This window comes from Limanda limanda, chromosome 8 (assembly GCF_963576545.1).
Source record: "Limanda limanda chromosome 8, fLimLim1.1, whole genome shotgun sequence".
In the NCBI taxonomy this organism is placed as follows: Eukaryota; Metazoa; Chordata; class Actinopteri; order Pleuronectiformes; family Pleuronectidae; genus Limanda; species Limanda limanda.
Window position 1 is genome coordinate 7,181,868 of NC_083643.1, and position 23,563 is coordinate 7,205,430.

Below are 23,563 nucleotides of genomic sequence, written 5' to 3' on the forward strand. Positions count from 1 at the left end.
AGTCCTAATGTCACACTGACCAATCACAACAGAGTGGGTCAGTTGTCTGATCATAGAATACCGAGCTTTATCGAGGAAGGGCAACTTAAAGAGACAGGCACTAAAACCAAGCATTTCAGACAGAGGCTGAAAAGAGGAGCTGCAGCAATAGACATCATAAGGAAAGTGATGTGTTAACTGCACATTAGAGAATATGAACCTTTCAGGGAAAAACCCAACTTAAAATAATGAACCTATAATCTAATAAAGCTCTTTAAACTGCGTGTGATCATTTTCTGTTGTCAGTTAAAGTGAACCTATTCACACTACACATGGCCATGTGAGGCATTATGTACAGTATATGCTGTAGTCTAGGGGCCGTATTCACTGACTCTTTTACGCACTGTCTGTGTCATTGGGAACTTTGATGTCTCCATCCTGGCAATTACCAGCAAATTCAAAATCTTCCATTTGAATCCACTTCAAACCGTCCCCCCTCTAAACTGCAGGAGGGAGAAAAACCAAAAGACTGCTCACCAAACGGGACCATCTGGAGGCAGTCATTGGCTGCTGGATGATGGCGCCCTGAAAGGCTTTTGGGGGGGTGGTGGAAGGGAAAAGCAGACAGCGAAAACGAGAGGCAGAGCAAGATGGAGAGACAGTGGAGCGGTTGCGTTTACCAAACCATGTCGTGAGTCCTCTCGGCGAGCGGGACGGTAATTACAGGGCGCAGACGGAGAAACCCTGACTGGGGGAAAAAGCAGAGATGCTCAGACTGCTGGGTTGCCGCCCTCGGGCCCTCAACATAACCACAACGCTAACCAGCCCATCCTATACTAGAGGCCATGAGAGTAGGGTTCCAGATCAGCGCACTGACACAAGGAGCCAAGGAGGAGGCGGTCGAGGGCACAGACAGAGAAGCAGAATCCATGTTGGTGCAGGTCGGCCGTCACAGGCCAGCGTCCACCTGACAGGAACCACACTCAGACTTTAGACCAGTAACACAAGCTCAATAAAGACTAGAATTCAACTTTAGGGCTCACACACAGCCTGCAATCGACAAGAGGCAGATAAAATGTTGCTGGATTCAAAATAAATAAAATAAAACACAAAAGGACACCAAAAATAGACATCCACTACTTGTTTTCTGTCTCCGTTGATCATTAAACAACATGAGTCACCCGCCCTGTGTGGCTTCTTTGCCGTCATCAAGTCGGAGCCACATCAGCCGTGAAGGGGTTTCGCCTCTTCCTCCCCCCCATGCAGACTCATTTGCTAATAAAGCTTTCAGGGCATGAAGGCGAGGCAGAGACTCGCCTTCACCGAGTGTCTGAGCATTATAAATCATCGCCGGTGCCCAGGGAGGCTGCGTCCTTCAGCGTGACCCGCACACACACATCCTCAACCGGTTGCACCTCACGACATTGAATGAGGACAGAAAGATGAGGTGGCTGCAGTTCATCGCATCCATCAGGGCCGACCGACAGGGAACAGTAATCCACGGTAGCAGTGTACATGGGTCGAGAGGGGGGGAAAAAAACCCTGTCATGTCTGTCTGACTGTGGAACGCATATCTCTAGAGTCATTTATTATTTATCAGTTATCACACCTGAATCTTGTATTGTGAAAGGCCCAGAGAAGCACTGTGTTGACGTTTGTGAGATGTGGATACAGGATACGTTCAATATTAATAAACTTTAAAGAAACAGGCTCGGTAGCAGCGGCGGCTGGGACTCATCAACGTAAGGGACCGTTTACCTAATTGAATAAACAGGTGAACAGCTCCTTGTGCAGCAGCGGAGGTGCAGCGTCAGGGTTCTGCAGCCGCCACTCAAATACTGCAGGTCACTTTCATACTTTCAAAAAGAAACCTGCAACTAGCTTCACCACAGGCAGAGCAAACAGCCCATTCGAAACAGGCTCTTCTGTAAATGCTCCGCTGGCCGGGAGTCAAACCAGGGACCTGCAGCTTGAGGGCATCCAACCCATGTTGTATGTGCTTTAGCTCTTTGCCCCTTTAGGTCAACCCCCTCCCCCCCCCAGGATATGATATTAATTTCGCCACCAGCAATCAAGCAAACAATGCCACTCCCCCGCAAAGGTCTCTAATGTGCAGGCTTAGTGCAAGTCGCAGAATATTGGACCCGTATTTCTCCTCTGACATTTATCTGGGCTTTCCTCCCATTCCTTCACTTAGCTCCGGCTGTAGATTACAGCAGCAGAGATATGAACATCGTGATGTACGATTCCCATTTTCCCAGAGCAGGTGTCAAAGTTGTGTGTGTGCTAATGATGAGTGTGACCAGGGGAGCGCGAGAGGGGAAGAGCTCCCCCGGGGAGATTTGGCACCGAGGAGCAGCCACTCTTCCAGCCTGTCGTTTTTATCGAGGGAGGGGCCGTGACTGACTGCAGGGTCTGAAAATTGCCTTGCATGAGATTTTTCTGTTTTAATGCCTGGAGGAAAAACATTTCTGGTAACACGTGTTAACTCTCTCGTTTAACCGTGACCTCCTAATAGCGTCGGTTGCTGTGTATGGAAAGCCTGAGGTTTGCTCACATTAATGTGTAACCACTAAACAAACCTGTGATAAGAAGAAAAAACACACACTACACTGCACGGTTATGATATCTGTTCTTGTCGACTCTCCCTTTACAAAGCAACAAAGTCATTACGCATTCCAGCTCCATAGCAGGAATAACAACCAATCGATTCCAAAACCTCAGGTGACTGTTATGCCAGCTCTGTAGCCCCGAGGCATGCACACACACACACACCTACACACACACAAACACACAAACAGCAAACTTTTAATCACAAGATGAGCAAAGTCAATGCACTGGTTTCACAGCTGGAAGCGAAGGGGAAGCACAATCCGTCTTCCCACAGAGAGGAATCAATGCTGCACTGTGAGAAAATATCCATAAACAAATCATCAGACGACTATTTATCATATTCCAGGAAGGAATTCAAATGAAACATCAGCGTTTGCAGGAGTATGTGGCTTTTTATTCTGACGTCCTTCCAGTCTGTGAATGATTTATAATTTACCATCAGATTCTCAGTGAATCTAAATCCAGTTTCCAGGCTGCAGGTTGATTTATTGTCACTAACACATTGATTTTTTTTTTATCCCGTTATGACAGCTTCTTTACAAGCCTGTTTTCTGCACAGGCTCAGCATTAGCAAGTTAGATGAGCCTCCGCGTCCAGGACTGTTTCACTTAGCAAAATCATATATCTCTATCTCCCACCCCCCCCTTCCACCAGTGGAGCCCGAGGGGACAGGAGACGGCTGCTAATTGCGAGTTCGAACCAAACACACGGCGTAAAAAACAGATAACACTGGAAAGAACATGTCAGAGACAAAAACGTGTTTCGCTTTAAAGCCCCTAGCTGTCGTTCGTCTGTGTCGTAAGAAGCCTGCACTAACTTGAACCAGACCTCGTGCCGTAATAAATTACATTATGTTAACATCTCCTCGCAGAGTAATCCAGAGTTTGGCTTTCTGTCTCACTTCTGAGGAGTTGGAGGCGCGTGGTTGTGCAGCAGCAGCAGCTGACTCTGCAGCAGCAGCAGCACCAGGAGCCTCTCACCTCTCCACAGCGCTGCCACTCCCCGACAGCTTTATGGACACACAACACCATCTTCCTCCTGCACCGGGCAGCGGAGGTCACCTGACCCCTGAGAGCAAAGTGCAGCCACAAGAAGAGAATCGGACTCTCAGCAGAAAAGGCCCTCGGGGAATGTGTTAATGTTAAATCTACACAGTACAGTAAGGGCAGCTGCTAAGGAAATAAAACTGTGGTAGGGGTGGAGGGTGTTAATGTTCTGTTTGTGCACTAGGCTGTATCCTCTGAGTGTGTTTTAATAGTCACACAACACCTGTCATACACAAAATGATGGCCGGAGCAGCTGCATTTGATCCGCATGTGCTTGAATAAGACCTCTATTGGCTGTGAAAAGTGAAAGTAAGAGGATACAGTGACATATAGGCAGGAGAACCATGACGCATGCTGTGACCTACATGTACATCAAGGCAAGGATGGAGCAGAACTGTCAAGCATTCAGCCTTCAGATATCAGAAGGGCCAGCAGGGAGTAAACCATCCCAGTAGCTGAGCCGAGCGCTGTAACCACGGCTATTCTTAACGCAAATAAACAATGAAATTAGAAAGAGACTTTGCTCAAAGTTCCAGCAGGACACGTTGGACAAAGGGACTCCTGCAGCGGAGTGAAGAGACAGAGTGAGCGTCTTCTCCAGAGATCAATTATTTCCTCGGAACAAGTCGAGACTCGGAGTAAGTCCAAGCTCTGGAGACTGCAACACTTTGCTCTGAGGCTTCTGAGCACTTTGATTCCAGGAGATAGAAAAACTACAGTGGAATTGTAAAGATATAGAAAACATGCAGGCTGCAGGAATATATATCATTATACTAGCAGCTATCATAAGAAATACAGGTACTACTTATTTTGTTATGCTTCCATTCCTTGATCTTTTTCTTTTCACATTCATTTCAGATTTTGTGTTATATCAAATGCTGTCTTTGATTTCAATTTGCCTCTGATGTTTTGTATTCTTGGACTGTATTTACTTGACCTCCTTGTTGAAGCTGTTATTAAAGCTGCAATATAAATAAAGTTATTGTCAATAAATGTGGGAGCAGATTATTATGACATCTGCAAAGTCACTGAAAGCTCAAAGTAGAACTGATTTTCCACTGAGGCTCAGTGTTGTACACAGACAGGACCGAGCTGTGATTGATATTTGCACTTGGAACCTGCTGCATGTGTCAGTGAAGGAAGCTCAGCTCACTGGAGTCAGATGCACCAGACAAATGAGTTATTGCTCCATGTTGTTGTCCAGCAGTTAGAACCATAGCCTGTATTTATAAAGGTTAGAACCCGTGCTACAGGTGAGGGATCAGGTGCACGTCATGCATTCATTCATTCATTCATTCAGCAAGTACCTGTCATCGTAGCAGAAGTCGGCTCCCAGCGTGTTGACATACAGGACCAGAGCCACGGATCCGCACAGCAGTTCTGCAAACATCTCTCTGCGTCGCTCACACCCGAGGGAATAACGGTAATAACAATAATAAAAAAATAAAAATAATAATTAAAAAAACAAAATGTAAGAAAAAGGGAGAAAAGTGCAAAGCGAGCCCTGGAGAGGCAGCGAGCTCTCCTCCCTCTCAGTCCGCGTCTTTGTCAGGATGACTCCGGTAAACACACAAGTCCGTCCCCCCCCCCTCCATCAATCCTGCAGAAGTGCAAAAAGTGGAAGATCCCGGTGGCGGCCGCCTCTCTAACCCATGCTGGGAGCGAGGAGGTGAGAACACGAACAGGGTACAGGGGGGGAAGTGAAGAGTCTTGTGCACGCCGTGCTTCCGTCCTCCCTCCTCACCCGACGCCGAGCGGCAGCACTCGGCCTCTGATGCTCCGCCGCTGGAGCAGCGTCGTGATGGGGAGCGAGGTCAAGCTGCCGGGGGAAAGCATGGCACATCCGGTCGGACTGAGAGAATAAAGCGTGATGAGAAATATTTAAGATGAGATAAGATAAGATAAGGAAATAAAATCCCCTATGTGCAATATTACATAAGGAAGTGTCAGGCAGTGGCATCAGTAAGTAATAATAAGTAACATGCAATACCTAAGTGTAAGGGAATATTAAAAATATAGAAAAATATAAATGGAATACAAACTAGTATACAGTGTAAAAGCATGATAACATATGTACAGTGAATGGATTACACATGAATCATTGTATTGAACATATTATATAGTATATACACTTTTGAACTGTCAATTTCGGTCAGTGAGACTCAAAGGCTAATGTGCAATTAAATACACTCTACACATTTTCACAGGCTGCATATTCTGTTTACATATATATTTTAAAGTGTTGCATGCTACTTATGATCACGTTACTGACGCCCTCTTGCAAACTTCCCCGCTGTTGGATGAATAAAGAATCTTATCTTATCTTAATGAACCACACTTCAACCAGAGCTAATATGAATCTTGTTGTTTTCTTCAAATTTCATTAAATATAAATCCTTTAGCAACTTTAAATTAGTGTTTTTTTCTAACTTCAGAAAATAAAACTGTATTTACAGAGAAAAAGTGTTTGCATCTATATTTACCATAACGTAACATTTCATATTTTAGTGTTTTGTGTGCCTCTATATGCTTTTATATCTTCTAGGCTTAGATTTGATGTCATTTGTTGCACTTTAAGCTGCATAATATGCATAAAAAAGTGTGAATATATGTAACATGGATTATTTCTTTTTAACATAAACATGAATATTCCATTTGCAGATGAAATGTAAATGAAATACTCATTTCACTTTAATTAATTTATTCTCTCAAATTCATGAATGCATATTTAATTCATTTTTATCATCCATTTTCCCATGGAAATGATCAACTCTTCATTTATAAGGATTTAGGTTTTATTATGGAGGGAAATCTGCTCCACTTCCGCCGCTTCCCTCGCTTTCTCCGATCCATTGACGCAGTTGTGATCCAAACGCATGTGGAGAGAAGATCTGCGACGCATGCGCACTCCCCCCCTCCTCCTCCTGAGCTGTGGATAAATCACAGCCCATGAGGTTCACTCAGCAGCAGCAGTGCTATATGTGGAGGTGGTCCTGTCACTGCAGGTAGAAACCCACTGATTCACCGAGCGACGCCATGAATAGTTCATTTCATTTCAGAATCATTTCATTCTCCGAGGCATTAGCAGCATAATTAAATATATATTATTATAATCAGTGGTGTCACATTGCTCATGTTTCTCCAACAGTGCAGAATAAATTATGGTTTGAGCTAATATGTCAATCCTGATTTCATTAATTAGAAAAACGTAACTAATTAAAGATCTCTAAGGTGATCGTGTGGCATCGCTGTTATATCAATGTGTTTGTGAATTATTTTGCCAAATATTATACTATTATACTGTTCTGGCTTCAATACTCTAAACATAAATGATCAAAAACAGCAGCTAAATCTTTTTGCTGTTTATTCTGTTGAAAGTAAAAATAAAAATAAGGAAAAAGATGGAAAATACCTAGTTCGTTTATCAAAAATACCTTATAGTCGGCTTTAAGTAGAAATCACAGTTTTCTGAACCCTCTGACCCCCTTTGATTGAAAAAAGACAAGCTGTCATATTAAATCATAAGCGGTAGAAAAAATATTTTCCCTGATTTAATGTGAAGAGAAGGTGACAGGTTCCTCACCTCGGCCCGAGAGGCTCCACAGTGTCATCCCAGTAATTGTTTTCTATTGATTTAGGGTTGGGCCAGGATGAAAGGAAATGTATAGCAGGTCCCACAGTGACCAGTAGAGGGCTCCCAGTTCATAATGTCAGTGGAGAGATCATACAGAGTTCTAATTGCACTCTCTAACATGCAATTAAATGCATAAATACGAATAGTTTCTAGTAATTATCCAGTGATTATGTCACTGCTACAAATCACCTTAAAACACTTAAATAAATTGGAATAACAAAACGCCTTGTCATGACGAACATCAGCATCTGCTTATTATTATACATGATCCTAGATTGGATCATCAATTTCAGGATGAACAACATGTTTTCATTTCCAGAAACAATATTCTGCATTTAATGATCAAACTCTTCTTCTATGTCCGTTGAAATGTTCTTGGACGAGCTTCCTCCGAGGGGGTTGCACAATATAAAGACAATAGAGAATAATTGTAAAAAAAAAAAATACAATAGTGCTCCACAGACAAAGAAAGTGGTCTGACCCGCTTGGTGATTCAGGGTTGTTTCTACAGACAGTGGCCTTTCACAGGACGGCTGCAGGACACTATGATGTAACACAGCTCAGGAACTAATGAGACCGATCAGAGAAACCGGCACAAGGTTGTTGTTCTTCTTTGCTTCTCGTCTGCAGTTCACAGGAACCGAAGAAATATCAAAACACGATGGATCCAGTACTGTTTTTCCCCCCACTGGGTTACATACACGTGCATTTATGTGCTTTAATGTCTCACTTAAAAAACAAGGACCATCACTGTGATAACTACAAAGAGAGAAATGATAGATCAAATAATTCATAATTCATAATTCACTGCTTCTCTTTACCTTTGGTTCTGTGGATTGTGAAGGCGGCTGATTGTGAACAATGATTACAACAAAACTGCAATACGCCTTCTCACACATTCCACCATTACTGACAATAACTGCTCCTTTTACTTTGTCATTTCTGCTCCCTTCATCTCTATCAGACATTTTCTTATGTATAATGCTAAACCGTGTCTTCTAATCAATGTTGTAAAAACTGTTATTTTGTCTTCCGTCCGTCCTGGGAGAGGACATCCTCACCTGTCTCTCTGATGTCTCAACGTTCTCCCCCCCCCCCCTGTTAATAGTTTTTTCTTTTGGAGTTTTTCCTTACTCGTCAAATCAATTCTACTTTCAGCAAATTCAAGTTCATACAGTCCAGCAGTTACATTTATTATAATGCACCATCCTTCAGAAGCTTATCATTGGCTCAGTATATAAATGATACATTTTTAAAGTTACAAGTAAATGTAATAGAGATAAAAGCACAATATTTCTCTTTGAGCTTTATTATGCGGTTTGAGATTTTTAATTGCAAGTCCCTCAAATCTGTATGTAAGCACAGCACATGTTTGATTTATGTCTCTAAAATATGATGCCTCGTTGGTGAGGATTATAAAGTATATGAAATCTATTATAAATAACTAAGTATATAGAGTTATTGATAAGGGGAATCAAACAGATATATAGAGTAAAATAAATCCTTTCATGGTTCTGATTCTGCATAAAGGAATCCCAGTAACTGTGCGTTATCATCACCAGTTCTCAGCTTCACATATGTAAAGTGTCCGGACCAAAGTGAAAACATGTGCATGTGCGAGGAGGAGAGAGAGAGGGCGGCCGGGTGGGGCTCTGCCTGATGACTGTGACAGAGGAAGACCTCCCTGCACGTCCCTGGATCCTGGACGGTTTAAAGGAATTACAGGGACACTGCTCTGGCTGTTGGATAATTACAGGTTCAGACCCAGCGTCTGAGGGCCAAATCACTTCTGCATGGAAAAAGAACCCGAGTGCGGTGAAAAACTGAAAGTGATGCTTTACGCAGGCGCTCGTAAGTACGGCTTTGCACGAAGCCAAGAGGCTCAATGTGCTTTGTTGGTGTTTTTGCAGCGACTGAGATTCAGCACGAAACAAACAACTTTTATCAGGCAGCGTTTTAATGAACGATAACTTGAATAAAACCAAGTGAATGCCTGCACGTGGTGTTTGATGCTGAGTCAGGATGGAAACAAAAGAACTGTCGCCAATTGTTGCCCCAAATGTTTTTAATATATTTCTTTCCTTTTCATCCTCGTGTGATCTGAGGGGGACTTTCAGACCTCCCTCGCTTTGTTTGGTCCAGACCGTCGAAAGGAAAATAACAGATGTGAAAGGTGCTTCGGACCAACGGGCCAAACGTTTATACGACCAAAAGAGGTGGTTTTGATTGTTTGCAGTGTGGAAGAACTTCTTGGGATAGTGCTGACTTACAGAGCAACTGACCAATAACTTTACTGGTTTCTCCAGAGCAGCCCAGGCTCCATGGATGACTTTCAGTCTGAAGACGCTGGTGATGTAATGTTTGAACAACGAGGACGTTTGGTCATTCATACTAGGAGTTCTGCCCCTGAAGTTGGAGATGCTGGTCGTAAAACCATGATGATATTAGAGTGGCAACGAGAAGAACAGTTTATTAATTTTCTTCAATTAGAATAAAGAATAGGTAGACGCAGCCCATGAAGTTGTTTCTCAGGTTTTGGGATATGCAGTGGCTGGATTGTAGCAGACCTCTTTTACAGACTGGGAAAGAAAGATGCAACCAACCAGCGTCACCACTGTCCATTCCACACAGGCAGGTTTACAATGGGCACTGCACTGGTGTGAACAACGTGACGAAACCACGAGCCTTGGTTCAGGTGAGAAAACGCCTCTGATTTCCACATGTGTGCCAAGAGACTAATCAGGACAAATCTGTCCTGCTAGACATCAGCTCTGAGGATTCATCTTGAAGCAGCTTACTCAGCGACTATCATCTGTAAATTACTTTTCACTTCAGAGTCGATGGTGCAGTCGGAGGGAACGTAACGCCAACAGGCTCATCGAGAGGGGGGAGGAAGAAGTATGTGTCCTTCAAACAACACGTAGCGGCATTTCCATAAGTATAATTTGTCCTTAGCGCCGTGGCAGCTTCATTAAGTGGGACGGAGACGGAAGAGCAGGAAGTTTGATGGATTGATAAGAGAAAGATCTTTGGAGATTCCTCAGGAAGATAACGCTGAACCTGCTCGCTCTTAATGTACAAGGTGATGGCTGCTTGAGCTCTACTGGGTCCGAGTGTGCGCTGGTGCATGGAGAACAACATTTTCCAATTTAAAAACCAATTTAATCCTGAGCAGAGGAGTTGCAGAGAGAGCCTTGCTATTATCTTTAGGATGAACATGCCTACGTCTGTGGCACACAACCCACAGGTTCTTTAGCTCTTTAAAATAAGCAGCTATACTTTGCTTTTTTCTTCAAGCAACCACCATCTTAGGAATCCATCAGCACACCCTGCATATTGCTTTGAACCCAGATGCCCCCTGCAGCAGCCGCCACGGAGCGCTTTTTTTTTAATTTTTTTTTTTAAATCTCTCTGAAGCCACGAGTTCTGAGGCAGATTTGCCCTTTTTTTTTGCCAGGTGAAATCAAACCAAGCTGGAGTGGGTGAAGCGTGGGTGCATACCTTTGATTCCTACCTTCCAAGCAGCAGCTCAGCGTGTGTTTGCACTTTCAACCACTCGCCGTGAAGCTTTAAAATGACAAACGGGAGAAATGGTTAAGGTTCGATGGGCCAGCGAGCGGGTGGGGGGTTATTCATGGCTCAGAGACAGAGAAGAAGAAGAACAATAAAAGCTCTCTACAAGAAGAGAAAGCCAGCGAATTATCAGCAAAATGAAGAGTTTCCATGGTGCGTTTTGACACATTGTATGAAACCTGTTATATTAAACGTCCGCTTTAATCTGTGTTATCATTAGCTATGCGGAGGGTTCAGTGACTTCCAGTTTCTTTTTTGAATAGGCACCAGATTCTCCACGGGATGAAAATGCCAGCACAGCAGCAGCCGGCTATAAATAAAAACAATAGATCCTAAAGTAACGCTAAGCCGGGACGCTGTGAAGCCAAGAGCTCCCATCTGTTTATGCTATACAGACATAGGCATTGTCAGAGGAATGCTGCGGCTTTTTTCCGAATACCGATCTTTCCCTGTTAACTCAACCCAAGGAAAGAGGATAAGTGCAAGCGCTCAGATCCTTGTGGTGGTGGTGGCGGGATGATCTCTGCCCGACCAGACGTGTCCTGCCAGCCGCACGCCGCCCCCCCCGTGTCCTCTTCAGGACGGTCACAGCACACAGCGGTGCTCACACTCATCTGCGCCATGAACACCACCCGCAGCAAGGTCTTTCCACGGTTCAGTTATCGTCTCCACGCCAGAGACAATCGCTGAAACCTCTGTCACGGCCAACCTTCGTTTCCCACACTTCTGGCAACTGGCAGGTTCCACCAGAGCCGTGTGGACTTGTACCGGATTCTCCTGTGACCTTTAAAAGCGGCAAAAATTACAGCCTTTGGCCCGAGGACATTCAGATGACGTACTCTCTGCAGAGCAAAAATCAGCCTGTCCTCAAGTCTGCTCGAGAATATCTCTCAGATGCTCCATGCAGCCAGAAATGATGATATGTTTGGAGGTCAAGCATCTGTCCTTTTCTATAAATAAAGTTAAACAGAGAGATGGTCATAAAGTAGGAATATTCAAAGTTATACACATAAATTCAACTATGATTATCTGTGAATCTGCAAACTACAATCTGCAGCAGCAACCATTCCCATAAACCTGGTAAATGTTCATTTTTAACGAGGCCCAACGGACAGCTTACACTTTGCCGGCAGATTTCCCACCTAAACCCCACAGATGTATTCAGACGGAGGACGCACAATCATTTGAATGTGTACCTGCACTGGCTGTGAATCCCAGGGCTGTAACAATGTGTGTGAAAGTACGAGAGTGTGTGTAGCATGTGTGTGTCTGTGTCTGGATGTTGCTCACATGCACATAAACCAGCACGTCTGTTTACAAGGGCGTGTGTTTATACATCCGTCCCGGTCGAAATTTTTTGATGTGTAACATTTGGTCTGAGTGCCGCTGATGAGAAGCACAGCTGATCCGAGTAAATGTGTTCAGCAGAAGATGGAAGAGGGGGGGCGGAGTCCAGGGATCCTCTAAACGCCGGCTCCTCTGGTGAGTGGACACGCTAGAGGAGGGCTTAATGTGAACAAGGGTCTTGTTGATGTTATGGAATTGTGTATTGTTTGATGTCACGTCATGTGATGGAGTTAGACATCGTGAGTCTGTTGGCTTCGCTGCAGTTTGGCAGATGTTTGAAGGAGCGACCAGAGGGAGGAAATAAGGACACGTTATCGTAAATACTCGTAATACCCAATACTCTTTAACATGTTACTAAAAATACCATCGAGAAAAAAACAGCTTTTTTTTTACAAGGCCTTTGTCACAGCAGACGTTTCTACTTTTAAAAATAGCAAATGCACATGTTGGTAAAGTGCAGCGTGGCAGTGAGCTGAGTTATGACAGGAATTACATGAATCAACAAATGTATTAATCTACCAATAACAATTATTAAGGTGGAGAGTGAGGAGTTTATCACAGTTATGACACCCACAAGCGCCTGAGAAGAGGCCTATGAAACTTGTTCAAACTTCTTCAAACTTGGCACCATTGAGTCTTTATGGGGCTAATCTATCCCAGGATTGATTGCAGACTGGCTAACAAGTTAGCTAATTCGGTGGATAAATTAAGTAAAGCTGCTTTCAGACATGCACTGAACTCTGCAGTTCCTTTGTATTTTCTCGGGGGGGAGGTGCATGTGTGAACGCAAATGTCCGATTGAGATGCTCCGCAGTTTCTTTTTGCTGACTCTCCCGTCGGGCCTCCTGGTGTAAAGTCTGTAGAAATCCAGGAGAATTCAATGTACAAACTCAAACTCCGTTGCCAATTTTTGGGATTTTTACCCGCAGGTCATGCAAAGTAAGTGTATGTGCAGAGGCTTTAAGCTGCTAACAATGCATTGGTAAGAAGAGATGAACCTGGTGACGCAAAAAGAAAATCCTCTGCAGACCATACCGTCTCATTTCGGCTCGGCCTTCGCAGTCTGCTCCCTTATTTAGTTTCTTCTGTACCGAGGCCTCTGGAGGATGTGGCTCCTGAATTGGGACAAAGCTTAAGTGGAAGTGTTTATAGCATCTTTGAGCTCACTGTTTGGGTTTCTGACTGTCAACTTCACTCTTTTCATTCACTCTCACTGCTCCCATATTATTATTTTGGGCGTCAGCTTGCAGCTCTTTACAATGGAAAAACGTTCAAAACCCCACAGTGCACTCCCTTCTCAGGAACAAACATTTAGCAACTAGCTGTTGAACACAACGTAGCACTCAGCAGCTGAGGAGCCTGATGTTTTCTCCATGGGTTGGTGGAGACCTAAACAAGAGCTAAAAAGAGAATAATCAGACCTGATTCACCTGATTGCCAAAAAACAACCTGAAGGAAATTCTAAAGTTTGTCATAACAGAATAAAAATTAATTTATTGCAAAGATATTTACAAATATACTCTATTAATGGTGCAGTGTCATTATCCATTTGGAGTCTGTCCAGGTTGGTTCTACTGGAATAGATACCGCTAGTTGGCGCAGTAAAAGTGTTGAGATTCTTGAACTGCAGGGCCGACGTGTTCTTCATAGTTAACATGTTCCAATTCTTATCAGTAGTAGCATTGGTCCTCTTCGGATGTGAACATTGCCTTCAGGGGAATCTTTGAATTCCATCCTTGCCTTATGGTGAATTGATAAATGCATCCAAAGAGGTGAGGAAACAGTGACAGCAGATCAACCATGGCTTCTTCATCGTGACTGCAAACAGAGAAATGGAATAATATTACGAACAAAATTCAAATGTACACTAGACCAGTAACTTCTAAACCTTTTGCTTCTGGCCTCTTAAAAAGTATCACTGTCTATAGTTTTATATAATTATATTATAAAGATAATTATTTCTAGCAATAATTCATATAACAGTTGCAACAAACCAGTATATGTTGTTGTGCAATAGGAGTAGACTTGACGTTGACTAATTATTAATAATCAGGAAATATGATTATTAAAATAATAAAAATTATCTATCAAAAATAATTAAATTATTAATTGAAGATGATCAGTAATCAAATAACAATAAAACCACTAATGAGAAAATAGGAATTATCAATTAGAAAGTACAAGCTATCAATTAACAATGATAAGGTTATCAACCAAGAATAATGAAAATAATTAGTCAAAAACAATAAAATTATCAATTTAAGAATAATACTATCTGTATTAATAATTGAGAAAGGGGGGCACCACCCTGGTTTCCAGGGACCAACGATGTCAAGCTATAATTATCAGTCTCATAATGATAAATGTCAAATTAAGAATGTCAATATTTTAATATTAACGATTACTTAATAAACAGTGAAGGCTTCTAAGTTCGAGCACAGGCAATCATAATCCAGCTGCAATCACACACTTATGCACAAATAATCACAGACTACAGATACTTTAATTACAAAAGTATTTATCAAAAAGGGGAAATAAAGTTATAATGTTATTCAATGATTTATCATTTTAACAAGCTCCAATATTTCAAAGATAAACACAGCAGCAGCACTGAATCACAATTCAGAAAATACATGTAAAACCTGCGGTCTACCTATGTATGTCTGTCTCTGTGTGTGTGTGTCTGTGTCAAAGTGTCTCTCTGTGTATGTGTGTCTATGTGTGTGTATGTGAAATAAAGTTAGTGTTATTTAATGATTTATCATTTTAACAAACTCCCATATTTCAAAGATAACAACAGCAGCTTATCACAATTTAGAACATGCATGTAACCTCTGGTCCATCTATGTGTCTCTGTGTGTGTGTATCTGTCTGTGTCTATTAAAGTGTGTGTGTGTGTGTGTGGGTGTGGGTGTGTGTGTGTGAGAGAGAGAGCGAGAGAGCGAGAGAAAAGAAAGGGGGCGTGGCGATGACGCAGTCACATCTAAGATGGCGGCCGATCATGATTCGTGGAATCAAGGCCTAAAAACTCTCAAAATGGCGGATTGACTACAAAACAAGATGGCGGAGCCGTTATGAATTTAGAGCCAGGATGGGAGGAGAGAGAGCGCGGAGGCGTGGCAATAATAGACTCAAAATGGTGGGTTAACTTGCGTTATTCAAGATGGAGTCTATGTTAATGACACCATGTGGCCGGAGCTCACACTGGTGGTCGTCACATGAATTACACAAAGGAAATTTTAGACAAAGAGAATTCTTATCTCTGCTTGGCTTTGGGGGCCGAATGGTTTCGAGATGTGTTCAGCCTCTCTAAGCATAGATTTAACTATGTGACATGAACTGTATTATTAGTACAGATCGGAAGTGTGTATAGGTCGGTTTAGAAGGAGAGAGAGAGAGAGAGAGAGAGAGAAAACATTTAAGGAGAGTTCAAAGAAGCTCTTAAAAATACGCCTGAGATGAGTTAACAGTGATTCACCCCTCAGCCCTCAAGCGAACGTTGTGGGCCGAGGTTCTGATCGGTGAAATCATTGCAGACTCACACAGACGTTAACAGTGCGGGCGGAGGCGCTTCTCGCGGCCCTATTCACTGCAACACATAACATTGCCATCTAACCGGAAACCGGAAGTGGCTGGCTCGGAGTAGTGGCCGGCTAAAACAATGGAACACGGAGGTTCCATCAACAAAATACACTCAAGTATTAAATCAATACGCTACGTATTAAAACTAACATCTGCCCAGACAACATAAGCCTCTCTTACTGTAACCATGGTTTCGTGGGGTGCATGCGCGTGGCGCGAATCTCCCAGAGGTTCAGTGAATCGCTTGAAGTCTCTCAGGCGGGCTCTCGTGAGCACCGCAGCTGGGCCGGAGCCGATCCGTCGTGCTCCGTGGCGAGATGAGGTTTCGTCTTCTTCTGCAGCAGCGGAGCTCGTGCTCACTCACAGGAACGTGCGGCTGCTTGTAGCCGTTGTAGATCGTGTTGGGAAAAGAATAAAAGTAAAGTCCGTGTCTCACTCGTCTCGCGAGTGAGATTCCTGTCTGGTCTTTTCAGGTTAAAACAGGAAAATGTCCTTTCAAAATAAAACGTCAACTAAGATAAAAGAATAAATGAATGAAATGAATTGAAATGAATAAAACAAACGTCTTATCGCCTCCATTAGCTTACTGGGTCGACTAGGAAGACCCCCGTGGGGGGGGGTCTAGTGGCGACGTCAGCATCGGAGGAAAAAGAGAGGACAAAGAGTTAGTTGCCTCCTTAAGTTGCTGGGTTAACTAGTGAGACCCCGGGGGGGGGGTCTCGTTGTCACATCAGCATCGGAGGAAAAAGAGAAAAGGTTTCTGGGAGCTCAGCCTTTTTAAGTCATGTTCCAGGTGACTCCCCCCTGGGAGGAGGGGTCAGGGGTCAGTGTGGCCCTCCAGCCAATTGAGTTGTCAGGATTTGGCCCCCAGGGGCGGGCTTACAGTGGGGGACCCAGGAAGTGACCTGCTGCCACATGGAGATAAGGGCTCCATGCTGGATTTTTAAATGTAAGGGGTCTCCTGAGGCGATTCCCCAAGTTTTACGACTCTTTGTTATAAGTCAGATCACTGGGACCTCAGTCCCAACAATGTACAGACAGATAGTCAACCACTATGTGCAATGTTAAGGTTAAAGTTAGTTCAACTAATACCAATAAATTAATAAAACAGTGGGGAAAAAGTCATTGAATAAATGCACTCAATAAATAATTGTTTTTTTTACCATTAAATAAAATCTATCGATTATCATTGTATGTCACCATCTTCTTTTAAACTATCGGTGGCCATCCAGCAATTTGTTTGTGCCCTGTGTTTAGTCTTTTGGCGAAATTCTGCTCATGCCAAAAGCAGCTAACCTTGCCCTTCCTTCCACATCTGTGAGATAAATGGAGTAGATTGATGCACTGAAATATTATTTAATAATATTATTTACACCACATGAATTCAAATATCAGCTTCAGTGAATTAAATTGTTCAATATATTTGTCTCCTTTACTTACCGATCAAAACATTTTGTGGTGTGAGATGTTGGTGGAGAATTTGCGGCTCTTGACAATGAAGTGCCCTCAAACTGTGAAGGACGTCAGAGACAAGATCCTCTGGACACAGACTGCCATCATTGCCTCTGATGTATTCCTCCAAAGTGTATTCACACAGTTCAAGAAAAAGATATCCAAAGTCTTTATCCCCTGCCGAGTCCACACATTTCGAAACACAGCGATGGTGCAGTTGTGGAATTTGCCGAAGTAATTGCTCATTCTTCAGCTCTTGAAAGTTGATTTTATGCATTATCTTTATTGCAAATTCACAGCCATCTCCTCCTCTCAACTCCTGGAATAGATCATTTCAGGATTTTCACTTTAGAAAATAGATCATTTCAGGATACTTCAAAGTACTGTAAAAACACTTTGCTCAATAAGTTCAGAGAGAGACTGATATGCCTTTGTTCAGGACCTCTCTGACTACCTACTTACCCCCCCCCCCCCCCACACCCTTACCATAATTTCACAAATTGGGTTTTTCCAATCGATCAGGAGTGCCCGCATTAGTGGGGTTAGAGCCTACTCACAAGTATCTACGACCTTCCCATCTATAACCCTAATTTAATATTTGTTCTTACTTTGATATTGTTTTAATGTTTTTTTTCGAAAAGATCAAATGGCAGACATAATGGAATAATGCTAATAATGTCAATAAATATCTAAATCAACCAATGAAACCAGTCATGTCATCAGCTTAGTATTTATGTCCTACATTAATATTCCACTTCAACAAGCTACAATGGCTTGTGGGACAAACTGGGACCGATCCAGTCCCTTCACTAATCCGTGCATGAAGAACACAAAGATCCCGCCGAATTAAACGAGTGAATGTTAGTGAGGAGCAGCCACAGATGATATCGGATGGGCCGTGCCACAAATAGCGTTTGCTTGCAAAAACATTCAGTAGGGAAAATCAGTTAACTGAATTCAACGGACCCCTGGAAGACGTCCCTGGCAGAAAGAGCTTTCATTGTCTGTCGGCTGCCAATTATCAGTCAGATCAATTTCATCAAGATGTTCTCCTGGACGCCATTAGCATCCAGAACAGCCTCAAACTGCAGCCTTTGCACGTAAAATTAAAATCAAATGTGAAGCGCTTCGGAGTGGCCTCATTGTGTGCCATGCATCGACAACAACCCCCCCACCCCCCCTTCATCGCTGCACTACCACACTGTAAACATGCTGTTTGATTTATACTGCACTGAACACATAGCGGAGAGTGACTCGTCTCTGAATGCTAATGTACCAAAGCTAAACCTTGCATACGAATGTGTCCTTCTCCACCCCCCCGCCCTTCTGCCACCACACTTCTCGCACCATTTCTCCCTCCGTCCTCCTCCGTCTCAGTTCCTCTCGTTTCCTGTCACTCCGACTTAGTTTTCCGCTCTCGCACACACGCGCGACAAATTGTTGGGCCACGCTTACACTTTCTACGCAATAGTTTCAGCGATGAAGACGGCTCACAGGCGAGGGAAAGCAAGTGGCTCCAACATTTTTTCTCTTTTGTTCTTGTCTCCGTCTTTCTTCTTTTCCTCCTCTCTGCTCCATTTGGGGTTGAGAGCCAGAAATCCACATGGTGCTCCAGCACTTGAGTGGAGCCACACATCAGGAATTCAGTCTGGCCTCATATGAAGGGGACAAGTAGTAACCTCTTGTTGGGGGCTAACAGGACGACACTTACGCTGTAATTTGACCGTATGATGTGGGTTTAGGATTATGTGTTATTATACATCAGAGGAAACCTACATTTTTGACACTGGTATTAATATTATTACATGTCTTAGAGAACAGGGATGTGTGTCATCTGAGTTCAGAATCAGCTGTTTTCACACTAAATACTTAATAAGTTTCACGTGTCACACGTCTAATTCTGGGATCAAGCAACAGACGGCAATGATTTTGTCCCGTCTGGGTTGAAATGAATGTAGATTTTCTATGTAATGCACACTACTGTTCAAACCAAAGACTGTAAGAAAGGACACAATGGCAGCTCTACAAAAGTGATTCTGTGAATCACTACGCAAAGATACTGAGTTCGTATCCAGAATAAAATGGATTCATTTCTAGTGGGAAGAAGTTAAGAAGTGTTCTCCATCTTTATAAAGGCAAAAGTTTATGATTCAAACAAGAGAGACTTCACGGAAAAATAATGTCAGTTATGCAGCGAGAAAAATATTTGTCAAATGCAATGTTACAATTGGTGTAAAAAGATTTTACCTGAAATGACCACAGTCATATTTTGCCTCTCTGCTTTCTGCTGTTGTATGGGAGAGAGATACGTCACATTGTGATCGCACACATTCTCATTTTATGTTCACTCTAACTTGCTAGCTTAAATTTATTGTGTAGTATGCTTACATATTTGTATTATTTATTATTTAACAGGTGAAGGGGCTTAATCTACCAAACGTACACAATCAACAGTACAATTTCATTTTTTTTGACTCCGAATAAATGGAAATCATCTATTAATGGTCCGGGCGTTTTCATCATATCACAATTCACACTCACTGGACTCGACTATATTCTCCACATTGTCTCCTTGTCTACGCTGTGACTGTTTCAAGTGAATGGAAATGATATAAAACTATACGAGTTGCTTTCCTAGCTGCTCTCAGTTATTGCGGAGCCTGGTGACAGATCTCAGTCTCGGCAGAGCTGAGCTTGTCTGCAGCAGATTGTCAATGAACAACAGTCCAATGAGGAAAATGTGACCACGTCAACTTTGGAGAGTTGAACCTGGGTCAAGACTGACGAATCGGCCGTGAAATAACCAGATGCTCCCGACCGGGGCCTCTGCATTCATTTCAGACGACGTCTTCAGTGTAAAACAATCAGATCTTATCTGATATGTCTGAGTCCATGGCGCATTTTTGTAAAACAAACTGAGAACAACAGCACATGAGCTCTCGTCGCAGTCGTGTTTGCCAACTCACGCAATGCAAGCGGAGAGATGACAGATACTAAACAAAGGCCGAGCTCTCAAAACACCACAATACCACAAACAGCCTCGACATATTTTCCGTCAAATGTAATGAAATTGGATTTAAATGTTGCATATACACACACACATGAGTGTCTGCCAAGCCCGATGTACATAGACTCCGGACTGTGAGACGTTTTTTTATGAGATGGCCAAGTTAAAAAAAATGTTTTTTTGTTTTACTGAGAGATTTCTAGCCTTTTTACTTTAGCTTTCCAACTGTTAGAGGAGACTTTTTGCCAACATCATAATTTCTAATGGAGTGCTGCAGACGTTTGTTTGCCGCTGATTATTAAGTCTCCCCAAGTTCTTATGAGCAGCCCACTGTTTGAAAATAAAGGTCCGATTTATGACCCCCCCCCCCAGAGCAGATATTAAACTTCAGTGTAGTGCTTCCAACACTCTTATGTGATCGGCCATTATTGTTCATTAGGACCGAACCAGTGACTTGCAGTAAAAGAGAGAGAACACACAGTCCACACACACACGGAGCCTCACTGCCAAAGCCTGGGAGATAATAACAAGAGAAACATGCTTCCAACTCCCAGAAGAAATTACAGAGAGCTCCGATCCTGCAGCTCGGGAGCCTCGGATCACGAATAATGACCACGAGGGAAATTCCTCCTCACGTATAATGACATCTTTTGTCCTTTGTTGCATTTTTTGGGGCGCAGTGATACTCCAAACTGTTTACATCGTTGACAAGGATTACTGGAAGTCCCCCGAGCCCCCCCCAGTGATGCACGGTGTCATCGAGCCTCTAATGGGCCCTTTAATCTGAACCCGTCTCCTCACCAGGGCGGCCAGGGGCGGCAGACACGGGCGGGGACAGATGTGGAGGATGTCGTGGAAAATATTTTGACTGGCGATAAACAGTGGCTTCGTCGTGTTTGGACGTTTTTATGCAACATTTCAATTTTGAAAGTGATCGTGTTTGAGCTTATTTACGTCCCGGACATCTGGAAGTGATTCAATTGACAGTTTCTACTTTTTCTACTTGGGGATTTTTGGTTCCTTTTGTTTTTTAATTCACGTTTTTATATTGTCAACGAAATAAGACCTTAAATTTGTGGCATTAAGTTCAAATAGGAATGCGAATCTGTGACAGTGGCAGAGTTAAACTTAGATAGAAACCAGGAGATCTGGTTTCTATCTAATCGTTCTTTTATCTACGGTTTCCAGGTTGAAGGACACATTTGCTCAGAATAACGTGCAACACACTCGGTTGACTCTGGCTTTGTGGGTGTGGCAGAGATGTCACATGATCAACGGTGACCTGCACATGAACCCCAGGGTATTTAACAGGCAGAGCACACGTTGGATCCTGAAGTTCCCTACAAATGCGGCAGCTGCTGCTTTTATTGCTGTTTGTATCGATTGAAGATGTTGGAAGACATGTTGAACTTATTAAATAGAATAAGCCGATAATAGTTACTTATTTCAAGTGTTCCTGATTGCTACGAACCCTTTTATATGATTTTAAGTTTCTGCAAATTCCCTCACGTGATGTGGGTGTTCTGACAAACGCAGAGATTGTAACATCAAATGTATTTTGCAGTATTCAACACATGTTTAACCCACGTCACCGACCTCCAGGATGACCTTCTCAGCTGACATGTTTGCAACGCTTGTGTATGACAGGGTGAGATCAAAGCACCGAGGTTTACTTTGAAATAAACGTTTCGCTATGTGTTGTGTGGGCTGAACAAAGCCCAGGAGGGAAGGTAAAAGGTTTTAGATTTTGCTCACAATTCAGTCGATCATAGAGTCCAGATGAAACAAAAATCAAAAGTGCATAAACACAAGCAAAGGTCAGAAAAGAGGAAGCAACATGAGGAAAACAGGAAATGGAATGTGCAGAAACTTAACTGGAGTTTACAAAATCACCCACTCAGTCCTTTCCTGAGTCCTCTGCTACTCAGGAGAAGCCATTTTATCCTTTCAAATGATGGAGATGTCCCATAAGTCCAAAGCATTTTGACTTTGTATAAGGACGGACGATATAACAGCGCACACATTGTGAAGCCAAAGCTTCTCAATGGCCCCCTGGTGGCTTGCTGCAGCACAGGTCATAAACCCTGCCTCCTCAATGTAAGCAGATGGGACATGAACCAAACTAAACAGTCAAAACAGATGTCAAATAAGTTTATTCAAAGATGGTTTCTCTCATTTTGGATCGATGCCGTCATGCTGCATGTTCCAGTTGCTCAACTCTGGTTTTAAATAGCTACTTGACGTCATGATAAGGGGCGAGACACCATGATCGATAGCTTCCACGATCACTACCTGTGCAGTCATTCATCCCGGACACCATCGACCTTTTGAATGCCTTGTTTTTATGTATTTGTTGATGTATTTATTGTTTTTATGTGGTTACCTGCTGGCTGTACAACTATTTGGCCCTCGGGGATAATAAAAATGCCTTGAACCTTGAAGGTCTGGCTCCAAATGACGCAAGATGGAATTATTCACATCCAGGATATTATGGCTTATAGTGGGAAGAAAGTGGACACGTTGTCCTCAGATAGAAAGGGTCATAAAAACTGTCCGAGTCCCTAGAACTACAACAATCGGATCCTCGTCCTGTAGACATGATATTACAGGCAGCGTGCAGCGTCCTCTCCGTATCATCTGTCCCCTGGTGGCTCTATCAAAGCACTTCTCAAATCCACTTGAGAGAGCAGGAAGTCTTTTATGACTGGGCAGGATTCCCCACACGGAGCTGGCAGCCAGGCACACGCCTACAACAACCCCTGCTGCGTGGAGTTGACTCGCCCTATTTCACAGATAGAACCCACAGATCACAGAAGAAGAGGGACATCAAACTCTCACACTGAATTCAAGTTATGTGAATGTGTTTTTTTTACGGCCTGTGCTGTGATGATGCTCACTAAACACACACAGATGCACGGCAGGATGACTCACGGAGCATTAACGGCCTCTCGCAGTAAAAACTCTGTGTCATTTCTCAACACATCCATCCCAACATATTGTGTTCTCTGGTTTTATTCTTATAAATACCAGTAAAATTGTTATATAATCTTTTCCACTGGTCTTTCAGGAGCTTTCACAAGTTTGAAAAACCAAACTGTTAAATCAAATAAGGGAACAACACTATTGAGTTGCATTATGGGAAATGTAGGATCAGTGTGTTTTTGCAGCTAGGTTCATATGTTTGATTCTGAACACTTCTTGCACGTCCCCAACTAATCAGAAGTACAAATCGCTGGAGAAGAACCAGCTTTGTTCTCTTCGAATGTTTCTGAGCGATATGGAGCCAGAGGATTTAAAAGACAAAGTCATTAAATTGATGATTGAAACCTA

General features: G+C 43.0%; 1 protein-coding gene across 1 annotated transcript in view; it reads right to left on the reverse strand.

The window, feature by feature from the left end:
- Positions 1 to 5,132, reverse strand: part of tmtc2b (transmembrane O-mannosyltransferase targeting cadherins 2b) — a 97,027-nt gene extending 91,895 nt beyond the window's left edge. The window contains exon 1 of the mRNA XM_061076231.1: positions 4,946 to 5,132. Coding sequence (XP_060932214.1) covers positions 4,946 to 5,028 — 83 coding nt within the window. The 5' untranslated portion in view covers positions 5,029 to 5,132. The remainder of the gene's footprint in view (positions 1 to 4,945) is intronic.
- Positions 5,133 to 23,563: the final 18,431 nt, after the last annotated feature.